The 13269-nt window shown below is 41.8% G+C and overlaps 1 protein-coding gene across 3 annotated transcripts in view; it reads left to right on the top strand.

Annotated features, from left to right (window-relative positions):
• PHACTR3 (phosphatase and actin regulator 3) overlaps window positions 1–13269 on the top strand; it is a 281729-nt gene extending 268460 nt beyond the window's left edge. For all 3 annotated transcript variants that reach the window (XM_087959229.1, XM_087959228.1, XM_087959227.1), the window contains 4 exons: window positions 4304–4365; window positions 9619–9759; window positions 11141–11217; window positions 12681–13269. In XM_087959229.1, coding sequence (XP_087815355.1) covers window positions 4304–4365; window positions 9619–9759; window positions 11141–11217; window positions 12681–12696 — 296 coding nt within the window. In that variant the 3' untranslated portion in view covers window positions 12697–13269. The remainder of the gene's footprint in view (window positions 1–4303; window positions 4366–9618; window positions 9760–11140; window positions 11218–12680) is intronic.

Below are 13269 nucleotides of genomic sequence, written 5' to 3'. Positions count from 1 at the left end.
ATGCAAATGAGATTAGTGTAGATTAGATTCCATTTAGACTGCCTTTAATCATCTATTCCACCTCATAATACACTACAATTTGCTAGCAATTTGAGGGAGGACCTTGGGGCAACACCCACTCCTTGTCTATGGAGATTCTCAGTCATCCATGATTGTCCTAAAGGTGCTTTTTCAAGAGGCAACTGGACTTTCTGGTTTTTCTTTGAAGATGTTTTGCTTCTCATCTAAGAAGCACCAGGTGATCTTAACGACTGGCTAAAAGAATGCAAATGTCCAGCTGTCTGCAAGGAGTATAAATCCTTCCATTCCCCACTATCCAGTCAGAGCTGAAGAAACTTCTTGGAGGAGAAGTGAAATGTCTTCAAAGAAAAATTAGAAAGTCCAATTGTCTCTTGAAAAAGCACCTTTGGGACCCACTCCTTGTGTAATATTAAGAGATAATCAGAGTTGGAAGGGACCTTACAGATCATCTAGTCCAACCCCCCGCCCAAGCGGGAGACCCTACACCATTTCTGACAAATGGCAGTCCAATCTCTTCTTGAAGGTCTGAAGTGATGGCACTCCCACAACTTCCGAGGGCAAGCTGTTCCATTGGTTGATTGTTCTCACTGTCAGAAAGTTTCTCCTTATTTTCCAGGTTAAATCTCTCCACGTTCAGTTTCCATCCATTATTCCTTGTCTGGCCTACAGGCACTTTAGAAAATAGCTTGACCCCTTCCTCCCTGTGGCAGCCCCTCAAATATTGGAAGACTGCTATCATGTCTCCCCTGGTCCTTCTCCTCACTAGACTAGCCAAGCCCAATTCCTGCAACCGTTCCTCATATGTTTTAGTCTCCAGTCCCCTCATCATCCTGGTTGCTCTTCTCTGTACTTTTTCTAGAGTATCAACATCTTTTTTATAATGTGGTGACCAAAATTGAATGCAGTACTCTAGGTGTGGTCTTACTTACTAGGGGTGTGTGTGTATGTGTGTCTAGATCTTGGATCTTGAAAGTCCTAAAAGGGGTGTATACTCTAGTTTCCTCAACATTTTCAACCAGCTCATAGACATCTGTGATTAGTAGTTATTTCAGGATGTTCATGAATATTCCCATTATGCAAAAATTAAAACTGCTTCCTTGACAATTTTTCCATAACAGCTGAGGTAGTGATTTCCATTGCAACTCTATCCCCCACTCCCTCCTCCTTCTGTTTGTAACCAGCAATTCCGGCTAAATTAGAAATTAATTATTAGGGCTGTGTCGCATTCAGGAGCTACTGGGAGATCCTAGTTGAAGTCCACCCTCAGTCACGGAAGCTATAAGGCTATAACCTATAAGGCTTTTCTTTTTCTTTTAAAAAAAGCTATTTCATTGCCTTTAGCTTTTGAACAAAGTGCAGAATATACATCCAACAAAGAAAAACAAATAGCAAGTCCTATCCAGAAAGGTGCTTTAGAGAATGCCAGAGCAAATGTCGTGGCATCTACAACTCTTTAAAGCAGCTACCTCTTTTCCTAGGGCTACCTTCTTGCCGTTTGCAGCTGCCACATGACCTTGGAAAACAAGGAGGCAGTTGTGAAGAGTTGTATATAAGTGTTACAAGCATTCACACATTCATTCTGAAATGTCTCTTGGAAATAAAATCTGAAGGACTGCACGGTCCTATGAATTCTTTCTCAAATGCAAATTCGTCGGTAATAACAAGATGCCCCGGCAGATATGTTGCTACCGTTTTATAATCACTGGTGGCATGTGTTCCTCCTTCTTAAAAATATACCTGAGACTACCTAAGCAGAAACTACATCTTTGCCGAAGCCTCTAATTCATATGCAAGGCTGAGCCTCGGCTGCTCATTGTCAAGTCTACGAAGATTTCAGTCTCCCTCCAGTTACGATTTGCCTGAAAACAGCTACTATCCTTCCTCCCATAAATAGCACCATGTGGCTGCCTCTGTTCTGAGAGTTTGGGAGGGAGCAAATATAGAGATCTGGACTCTAAAAATACCTTCCCTCTCCCCCCCCCCTTCAAGCACTATTTTTTTTAATGCTTGTTAACCAATTGATGGATGCAGAAATTGTGCTTTTGATTTAATGCAGAAAATGCCCTCTAGTGGGGCTGGTGTGACAACGTGCAATGTAAATTTGTTTGACAATCTTCCTTCCTTCCTTCCTTCCTTCCTTCCTTCCTTCCTTCCTTCCTTCCTTCCTTCCTTCCTTCCTTCCATCCATCCTTCCATCCTTCCTTCCTTCCTTCCTTCCTTCCATCCATCCTTCCATCCTTCCTTCCTTCCTTCCTTCCTTCCTTCCTTCCATCCTTCCTTCCTTCCAACCTTCCTTCAATCCATCCTTCCTTCCTTCCTTCCTTCCTTCCTTCCTTCCTTCCTTCCTTCCTTCCATCCTTCCTTCCTTCCTTCCTTCCTTCCTTCCATCCTTCCTTCCTTCCTTCCTTCCTTCCATCCTTCCATCCTTCCTTCCTTCCTTCCTTCCTTCCTTCCTTCCTTCCATCCTTCCTTCCTTCCTTCCTTCCTTCCTTCCTTCCATCCATCCTTCCTTCCTTCCTTCCTTCCTTCCTTCCTTCCTTCCTTCCTTCCTTCCTTCCTTCCTTCCTTCCATCCTTCCTTCCCTTCCCCCTCCTGGTATTCCCCTCCCTCCCTTCCTTCCCCCTTCCTGTATTCCCCTTCCTTCCTTCCTCCCTCCCTTCTTCCCTTTCTTCTTTCCTTCTTTCCCTCTCCCTGTATTCCCCTTCCTTCCATCCATCCATCCATGCATGCATACATACATACATCCTTCCATTCCCCTCTCTTGGTATTCCCCCCTTCCTTCCTTCCTTCCTTCCTTCCTTCCTTCCTTCCTTCCTTCCTTCCTTCCTTCCTTCCTTCCTTCCTTCCTTCCTTCCTTCCTTCCCCCATATTCCCCTTCTTTCCTTCCTTCCCTCCCTTCCTTCCTTCCTTCCATCCATCCCTTCCCCCTCAGTATTCCTCTTCCTTCCTTCTTTCCTTCCCCCTCCCTGTATTCCCCTTCCTTCCTTCCTCCCTCCCTCCCTCCCTCCCTCCCTCCCTTCTTTCCTTCCTTCTTTCCTCCTTCCCTCCCATATTTCCCTTCCTTCCTTCCTTCCTTCCTTTCTTCCTTCCTCCCTCCCTTCCTTCCCCCTTCCTGTGTTCCCCTCCCTCCCTTCTTTCCTTCCTTCTTTCTTCTTTCCCCCATATTCCCTTCCTTCCTTCCTTCCTTCCTTCCTTCCTTCCTTCCTTCCTTCCTTCCTTCCTTCCTTCCTTCCTTCCTTCCTTCCATCCATCCCTTCCCCACTTCTCAGTATTCCTCTTCCTTCCTTCCTTCTTTCCTTCCCCCTCCCTTCCTTCCCCCTTCCTGTGTTCCCCTCCCTCCCTCCCTCCCTTCTTTCCTTCCTTCTTCCCCCATATTTTCCTTCCTTCCTTCCTTCCTTCCTTCCTTCCTTCCTTCCTTCCTTCCTTCCTTCCTTCCTTCCTTCCTTCCTTCCTTCCTTCCTTCCCTTCTAAAATGGTTTTAAAAACCTGGTGTTTTTTTTCCCCCAGGTCACACGTGCGTAGCTTAATTTAGCAACAGGCAGCCCTTGATATAGTGAATCCATTAACTCATATCTGAAGACTAAGGCTATATTTCATGCAGCGTTACCGCAGCTGCAGCCATGCTTATTTTTAGCCCCACTGTGTGAACATGATCAAGCTTGAATGCTAACAGTTTCGGTGTATAAAAAAAAAGGGAAGGGATTTGCAGAGAGTAGTATCTCTTTAAGAAACGATTTCATTTCTAGACAAGGAATCCCTTCTTCCCCCGCCCTCTCTGCCCAATGTAGGAAGAATCTATAATAAGATTGGCATCATCAGAATATTAGAAGGCAAAGGAATGCGTGGGCGTAGATTGCTGGCTATTGTTATAAATTAATCAACAAAATTACAGGAGCCTAGCCGAGTAAGTGTACAAGGAACGTGTGTTCCCTGAAGCAGCTTCTCTACAATGTTCCAGCTCGTAAGGGCAGCACGGATGACTCAGAGAGAGATGTGGCATCACAAAACGATCATTTAGACTTCTAAAAGTCTATTGATTTTCCCTCTGAAAACACTCCTCATTGTCCTGATGGAGGAACGGGGCTGGCTGATCCACATTTGTTGAAGTCCGGTTTAATTGGCCACCAGCGAGGAGAGCTGACATTGGCATCCGTGTAACCCTCATGCTAAGGAGTATGTGATGCTTCTGGCGGAATACCAACTGAGTGGTGTAAAAGCAAAGACAGGGCAGCAAAGTTGGTCTTGATGAGGAAAGTCATCTCTCTCTTCATATTTTCTGCAGAAAGGAATGATCAAACAGAACAAGAGGAAAGGAGAGAGATCAAGCAGAGGCTGACGAGAAAGGTAAGTTCCCTCTTACATCTTCTCTGTCTCGACCAAATATTTAAACACAGAGTTACTGTGATGCTGTACTGCAGCCAGACTGATTTGCTCACCAATGCTATCTGGGCTACTGAATCCTGACTAGCAGTGAGAAGATGCTATGGGGGATGGGTCCTGCAACTTTTTTTATCACCTCTCATAACAGCTTTGATTGAATTATAACCATATTTTGGATACAGTCCAAGAATGAGCATCATCATTAAGTCCTACCCTTTGCTGGACAGTGATTTGCCATTTAGCTTAATAATATTTGCATTTAGCTTAATAAGGAATGTGTGAGTTGGCTAATACCTCGGAGGACACATTCAAACTTTTCTTGACAGGCTTAGTAATTGAGCCAAGCTAGAAGTGTAAGGTTCTGCTATGACAAGTGTATTGTTGTCTGGATAAGCAAAATTAAACACATAGACAGAGGAGACTTGGCTGGGCAATAGAGGGTATGAGAAGGTTCTTGGAAATTTACTGGATCACCATCTAAATGGGAGAAAGCAGTGTGATGCAGCAGCTAAAAAAGCCAATGCAGTCTTAGTCTACATTAATGAATGCATTGCGTTCGAATCACAGGAGGCAATAGTGTTGCAGTACTCTCTACTCTACCCGCTAGACAACACTTGGAATGTTGTATCCAGTTGTGGCATTAAGTGGGGTTATGGAGTTAGTTCAGAGCTACTGTAATACTAAGGAAACTGGAAACCAAACCTTACGAAGACTTAGATGTGTTTTAGCTTTGCAAATTAGATGACTAAGATACATGTAAGAGACTACACCAGACGGAATTCTCCTTTTACAAGAGGGAGTTCTTGCAAGACAAGAATCAATGGGTTGAAATAAAAGAAAATCAGATTCATGTTAAATAGCAAGAGGGAAGCCCTGATCATAGGAATTTGAATCAGTAGAATGGTTTATCTAGAGTGAGGGTTGATTCCATCTCTCCTGAAGTTTTCAAATATAGCTGGATGGTTATTTGTCAGGAATAATTTGGTGAATGATTAGTCTGGACTGGAGTAAAGGATCTCTCATAAATCTATAAGTTCTGTGGTTTTATGAAACAGTGGATTATGTCTGATCAGTTTGGGCTTGAGATTCAGTTGGAAGATAGGCTGAATGTATCACAATGTTACAAATGAGGAAGATTCCTACTGTATCACACCGAAGCAAATTGCACACAAACTGAATGGAAGGCAAGGATTTTTGCAATCCTCCTCCTCAGTATTAATACGGTGCTCGGTCTGCAGACTCCTCCCACCCAAAATCTCAATACACACAGTTAAAAATGGGACTTGGTGTTTATTTAGAAGGGACAAGGTCCTAATACAAGCAATTTGGAACGAATGCTGAGCCAAAAGTTTCTGATCATCAGCCACATTACATCTTTCTATGCCAGGAACAAGAAGTGCTGCCTAAAGACAATTTTCAGAAAGGGATTCATTCGTTCGGTCATTCATTCCCCAAGAGAATGCACAAATCTTTTGTGGAAGTTCTAAATATAGTCTGGCATTAAAAATACATTGCAAAAGCTGCTACAAGTTTCCCTCTCGATGTACCTTCAGACTCTATGAATAGAAAGTACAGTACAGAGGAGAATGACATTTTCTGCCATTTCATCAAAGTTTCTCATGTAGGATTTTCGAACACACCCAGATGTTGAGTGACTGAATGAGTAGAAAGTAGTACTGTATTACCTGGCAACCAATGTACATTGCGTGCTTCTTTGTTCTTGGGCATCCATTCCTGAATTGGTCTTGTTGGCAGTGAATTTCACAATTATTGTCTGTTTGATTATAGGAAATTACTGCAGCCAACAAATCTGCTGGTTATCAGGAAGTGCCTAGCAACCCATTCATTGTTCTCTATTCCTTAAGGGAGAGAATATCTGTATATAGGTAGTCCTTAATTTATGACTGGTTGCTTAGCAACCGTTTTGGGCAGGGGGTTGGACTAGAAGACCTCCAAGGTCCCTTCCTGCCCTGTGATTTGATGTTTCTATGAACCCTGAAAAGATAGTTATTCAGATTCGAACCTCCTATGGTGGGAGCTACCCTGTGGTTATGTGAGTGTATTTTGAGCCCTGAGCAATGAGCCTGTGTTTATGGCTGCTATGGGTCGTGATTTCCAGCAACAAACACCCATGGAGAACAAAGAGTTTGCTTAACAAAAGTAAAGGTTCCCCTCGCACATACGTGCAAATTGTTTCTGGCTCTAGGGGGTGGTGCTCATCTCTGTTACAAAGCTGAAGAACCAGCACTGTCCAAAGACGTCTCCGTGGTCATGTGGCTGGCATGACTAAATGCCAAAGGCACACGGAACACTGTTACCTTCCCACCAAAGTGGTCCCTATTTTTCTACTTGCATTTTTAAATGCTTTCAAACTGCTAGGTTGGCAGAAGCTGGGACAAGTAACGGGAGCTCACTCCGTTACGCAATGCTAGGGATTCGAACTGCCGAACTGCCAACCTTTCTGATCGACAAGCTCAGCGTCTTAGCCACTGAGCTACTACGTCCCCTTTTTAACAACCATAGCATTTGCTTCATGACTATGGTGTTCGTTTAACAACCACCACAAGAAAGGTTGTAAGATTGGGTGCGGTCATGTGACAACTTTCTTAATGATTGTCCCAATTTACAATTCTAATTGCAGCTCAATTATGGTCAAAAGTCAAGGATTACCTGTAGTCCCTTAGCAAGACAGCAGACAGTATTAGGTAGTCCTCGACTTACAACCACAATTGAGCCCAAAATCTCTGTTGCTAAGTGAAAACATTTATTGAGTGAATTTTGTCTCATTTTATGACCTTTCTTGCCATAGTTGTTAAGTGAGTCCCTTCAGTGGTTATGTTAGTAACAGGGTCGTTAAGTGAATCTGGCTTCTCCCATTGATTTTGCACATCAGAAGACTGCAAAAAGTGATCACATGATCTCGGGACACTGCAACTGTCATAAAGATGAGTCAGGTGCCAAGCGTTTGGATTTTGATCATATGACCACGTGGATGCTGCAATGGTGTGAAAAATAAGTGTGAAAAATAGTCATGTCACTTTTTTCAGTGCCATTGTAACTTTGAATGGACACTAAACAATGGTCACTGAACAAACTGTTGTAAGTCAAGGACTACCTGTACAGATTCCAGCAAGAGGGCTATGGAAAGCAACTTATGTTTGACTGAAAAACAGAAGTGTGCCATGAAAGGAAGGCAACTCAGTTTCATTACCTTGAACTATATATATCTATCCGTCTATCATCTATCTATCTATCTATCTATCTATCTATCTATCTATCTATCTATCCATCCATCTCTGCATCCATCATCCATCCACTCACCCACCTACCTACCTATCTGTCATCCATCCATCCATCCATCTATCCATCCATCCATCCATCCATCCATCTATGCATCCATCAACTATATATATGTATGTATGTATATATATATATATATATGGATGGATGTATCCATCTATGCATCCATCATCTCTATCTATCTATCCATCTATGCATCCATCATCCATCATCCATCCATCCATCCACTCACCCACCTACCTACCTTTCTGTCATCTATCTATCTATCTATCTATCTATCTATCTATCTATCTATCTATCTATCTATCTATCTATCCATCCATCTATGCCTCCATCATCCATCCATCTATTCACCCACCCACCTACCTACCTATCCATCCATCCATCCATCCATCCATCCATCCATCCATTTCCTACCTTTATTATTTTTATAAATAACTCACAAGGTAGTGAACCTACACAATGCTCCTTCCTCCTCCTATGTTCCCCACAACAACCACCCTGTGAGGTGGATTGGGCTAAAAGAGCTCAAAGCCACATAACCAGCTTTCTAGCTTGGTGCCTTAACCGCTAGACCAAGTTGTCTGTTTTCCTGCAGTGTTACCTCAGGAAAGACTGAGATAGTTTGGAAAGCAGGCTAACGTGGAGCAACAGGCTTGCTTCATGCTTACAAGGGAAGGGTCAAACCAACCGTGAGGGAGTTTTTGGATGAACCTTCATGGAAGTGAAAGATCCTTCTAAAGACATGCCTGGTCTTAGTTCCAAGCACTCATTTTCTCTCACTGCTGCCAGGAGCTGAGTGAGCAAGCTGGCAGCAGGAATAGGAAAGATTGTAAGAACATTGAAGAGGGCAATTTTTGGCATGTCTACCTCCTACAGATATCCAGAGGCTTTCTACCGCAGTTTCATGGCATGTTTTGCCATCTAGAGCCAAGAACACACTGGAATGCACGTTGAGTGCAGGAAAGTTTGTAACACGGATCTATAAAAATGACATCACCTATCCTCCTATACCCACATTATTGATCGTAGAAATGTCACCTGCAGAGCACCACCTGCTCTTGCTGAAATGGGGATGGGCACATCCAACACAAAGTTGTAGAATGACAATGCATGGCATTCATTTTTGAATGCCAGTCCATCAGAGTGTAAGAAATGCTTTGTGCGACTAGACCTACAGTCCGTTTGGTCCAGTATTCTGTGTGACCTAATGATCAACTTGACATAAGTTGGAAGTTTAACTTTGGTCATAGGTTTTTCATGTTTATAGTTTTATTAGGTTGCATTTTAAAATATAGGTTGAAGTTTGCCTTCCTAACGGTATACCCTGCTGGGAACTCAGATCTAACTTGAGAAATCATGCACCTAATGTAAAAAATAAAAAAGGGGTTAGGGTTAGGGTTTTTAGAAGTTTTCAAGCTACTAAATGCAGCATTAAAAAAGAAAAGTTTCTTAGGAGATATCCTGAGTTTACAACTGAGCCGTGGTGGTGCAGTGGTTAGAATGCAGTATTGCAGACTAATTATGCCGACTGCCAGCAGTTCGAATTTCATCGGCTCAAGGTTGACTCAGCCTTCCCTCCTTCTGAGGTGGGTAAAATGAGAACCCAGATTGTTGGGGGCCATAGGCTGAGTCTGTAAACCGCTTAGAGAGGGGCTGTAAAGCACTATCAAGCGGCATATAAGTCTAGTTGCTATTGCTGTTGCGATTACAACAGAGCAATTGTAAAGCAGCCCAAGGAGTGTTTAAATTTTGGTCATGAATGAACAACTGTATCAAATAGAAACACCTTCTTACATTCCTAAATGTGTTCCAAAGAAGTCAGCAGAAATGAAATGTAGGCATTTTTGTTAATATTCTCCACCCAAGTTTCTTTACAGTTTTCACATTTCATGATTTTTTTTCTTCCTCCCAAAGCTTAATCAACGACCTACAGTCGATGAATTAAGAGACAGAAAAATCCTCATCCGATTCAGCGATTATGTGGAGGTGGCAAAAGCGCAGGATTACGACCGACGAGCAGACAAGCCATGGACCAGGCTTTCAGCGGCAGACAAGGTACTAAAGGCGTTTTTTTGTTTTTATGGGCATATGCCTGCCAAAGGTGTAATGTGCCACCCTTCCCTTGACGCCAGATTATACAGATAGTTCTGGACTTACGACTGTGATGGAACCTGCCCATGACAGTCATAAGTCATCATAGTTGCAAAGCAAGTCATCACCCAATCTTAGGACCTCTTTTGTGTCAGTCATTAAACCAATCACCATACTCATTAAATGAACACCGCAGACATTAAGTGAACCCATTGTTTGCTATGGGGTATTTTTGCCGAAAACTGGAAGTAAACGCCATTTTTTCAGCAAAAACGTAAATCATGGTTGTGTGATCATGGGATGCTGCAAACAGCTGTACATGTGGACCAATTGCCAAGCACCCAAAATGCAGCTATGGGATGAGGGTGGAGCAGCTGTCATAACTTCAGAACCAGGTCATCAGTACCTTTAGGGTTGGGCCATGGTAACCTCAAACGGTCCCTAAGTGAGTGGCTGGAAGTCCCCTGTACATTAAACCAAAGCCACACAAACATTGAGTTGTAAGAAGCTATTTAGGGCCTTGGGTCCAACTTCCTAGCTCAGAACAGACATCCAAATGAAAACATCCCCAATGGAGAGTGTGTATAGCCTCTCCTTGAATACATCCAATCTGGGTTGCTGGTCCTACCGTCGGACTGGTATTAACAGATTAACAGAATGACAAAGTTGAAAGGGACCTTGGAGGTCTTCTAGTCCAGCCCCCTATGCCATTTCAGACAAATGGTTGTCTAATCTATTCTTCAAATCCTCCAGTGTTGGAACACTCACAATTTCCGAAGGCAAGTTGTTCCACTGATTAATTTTTCTCACTGTCAGGAAATTCGGTTGGTTCTTTCCTTGATTAATTTCCATCCACTGTTTCTATCCTGCTTTCAGGTGCTTTAGAGAATAGGTTGACCCTCTCTTCTTTGACAGTCTCACAGCCACAAGTGGGGCTGTCAATCCCTAATGTTTTGCTTTTGAACAATATTGTTTAGATACAATGTTTCCCAACCGTGACAATTTAAAGTTATGTAGTTCCCAGAATTCCCCAGCCAGCATACAACTATTGTAAATTCTTGCTGATTGCTTTTACCTATTCACACATGGCAATCCCTCAGTTTGATTTAAGTATGGTGGAAAAACAGAATTTATTAAGGAGCTATTTCACGGACCCCTCCACTTATGGAGTTACTGTGTTGCCACCCATTGCTTGGGATGTGGAAGAGACTTCAACAAACTGTTCAATTGGAAGAGCTTATGGTTCTTTATAGAGAGGGATATCATTTCATTTAAATTTTAAGCTGTGCCTTTTCTTACCAGTTTTAAAGAATTAATTCACCTTGTTTCTGTTTGAATTTTCCAGGCAGCCATTCGTAAAGAGCTAAATGAATACAAAAGTAATGAAATGGAGGTGCATGCATCAAGCAAGCATTTGACAAGGTCAGTTGCCCAGATAGTATGTATATGTATTCATCCATTGAATCTCTCTCTCTCTCTCTCTCTCTCTCTCTCTCTCTCTCCCTCTCCTATCTATCTATCTATCTATCTATCTATCTATCTATCTATCTATCTATCTATATCTATTAATACATCTATCTATCTATCTATCTATCTATCTATCTATCTATCTATCTATCTATCTATCTATCTATCTATCTATCATCTCTATCTCTATCTCAAAAACCTGCAGAATGTTCTCACCCACTGCAGCACTCTTCCAGAACTTGGAACAGTTGCTAGGGTCCAATCTGGGTCAGTCAACAGGATGAGAGGTTTAGTCTTCCGAGCTTTTGAACTTGTGCTGCAATCCATCTCTATCACCTCTCACCTTCTGTTAAGAGAGAAGTTTCCTGAAGATGGATTCCAGCACAGGTATGAACACCTCGGAAGACTAAACCTCTGGCTCCAGTGATCGGTCCAATTTGGATCCTGCAACATTAAGCTGGGTCACGCATGTTAGCCTTAACTTGTGAGTTGCTGAGGCGTCCAAGGTGGTTGAAATGAAACTGACCTATCTACTTTTTATCCCAAACTCACCATCAATTTACTTGATAATTCTCTAAGCATAAGAATTTAACTTCAGGTCGGTCAAATAATGAAAAATACATTCGCTGTTATGCAAAGAACAGGAACAAAAACAAACCCTGTAAACATTCAGCACAATTTGAGTGAGCACAGACCATTTTTAAACAAAAGATAACTTACGGTGTACCCAGAAATACTAATTCAGTAGTCTATATTGATCTGCCTATGGAGGAAATTAAAGAAAACAGTGTAGGAAATCTAGCTGCTTGCTAAGATTTCAGATCAGGCCCATAAATATGATAATATTCAGCAGTGAAAATTACAAAAGGCAGTAATTATTCTCTTGAAACATGCACATTGATCTTTTAATTGCAACCAATTTGTGAATATAATCTACTGATCAATTTCCTCACCTGAGCAAAATTGATCAGACAATGTCTATGCACTTGAAATTCTTCAGATGCTGTGTTTGCTTGGTATAGGAAGATTGACAATAATCACAATCAGAGTTGCTACCAAAGCCCAGTCTAAACTGAAAATTGAAATGAATTTAGAGATTTCAGCTCAGGTGAAACATTTTAACTTTAAGGCACTCAGATGAAATTGGTGGCATTTCTTTGGGCAGAAGCCATTTAATTCTTAAATTGTTATTAAGTATCACCAAAATAAAAATTCAGTAGAAATGTAAGAGCTCCACTTTAACTTTAAAATGTTGAAGATAAAAGTTTTGATTTGACTACCAATAGGTAGGTAGATAGATAGGTTAACTAACTTGTCCTTAGATCCTTGCTTTTTTTTTCTTACATGAAATTGATTTTTGTGATAGAACTTCTAAACAATTGCCATAACCACTTATGTCTTCTCCTTTTAACTTCTAGATTCCACAGGCCATAGAGATTTTCTTCTGCGAAGAATTTGTCTACTTTTTTTGATATCCACTACTGAACACGCATCAGGGAAAACATGAAGGCCTTTCTCTGAGGTTCAGTCTACGAGAAGCTGATGTTTCAGGTTCTGGAAAGACTGCAGATTCTCTCTCTGCAGCTCGTATTTAAAACGAACTAATCCGTCACCTTGGAGCCGCAACCCTCAAGGTGTTGGGAGAACTCACTGACAATATTGAACTCATCCAAAAGGAAATGACTGCATTCCTTTGCTACTTGTTTTAAACTGAATTGCTGCATATCTTGAGAAAGGAGATGTTGTGCATGTACAGGCTCTACCATTCCAAGGCCTCCGACATAATGGACACGGCGCACACCATCATTCAGTATTATCATGGTGACGAGACATTGGGAACTTATCACGATTAGTTTGTACAAAACACTTAAGTTCATGTTCTACAAAGTTATTTACGATATTGTTTCTTTTCTTTTTTTATATATATAATGTCTAACAAAACACTCCTCTTTTTTTTTTGAACTCCTGTTCATTTTTTTTTTTAATTAAATGATTACTTACTGCAGA

This window comes from Notechis scutatus, chromosome 3, assembly GCF_049901735.1.
Source record: "Notechis scutatus isolate UNSWTSFEM ecotype Mainland chromosome 3, rNotScu1.2, whole genome shotgun sequence".
NCBI lineage: Eukaryota > Metazoa > Chordata > Lepidosauria > Squamata > Elapidae > Notechis > Notechis scutatus.
The sequence above is the reverse complement of the archived record's forward strand: the minus strand, read 5'-3'. Positions and strand labels throughout refer to the sequence as shown.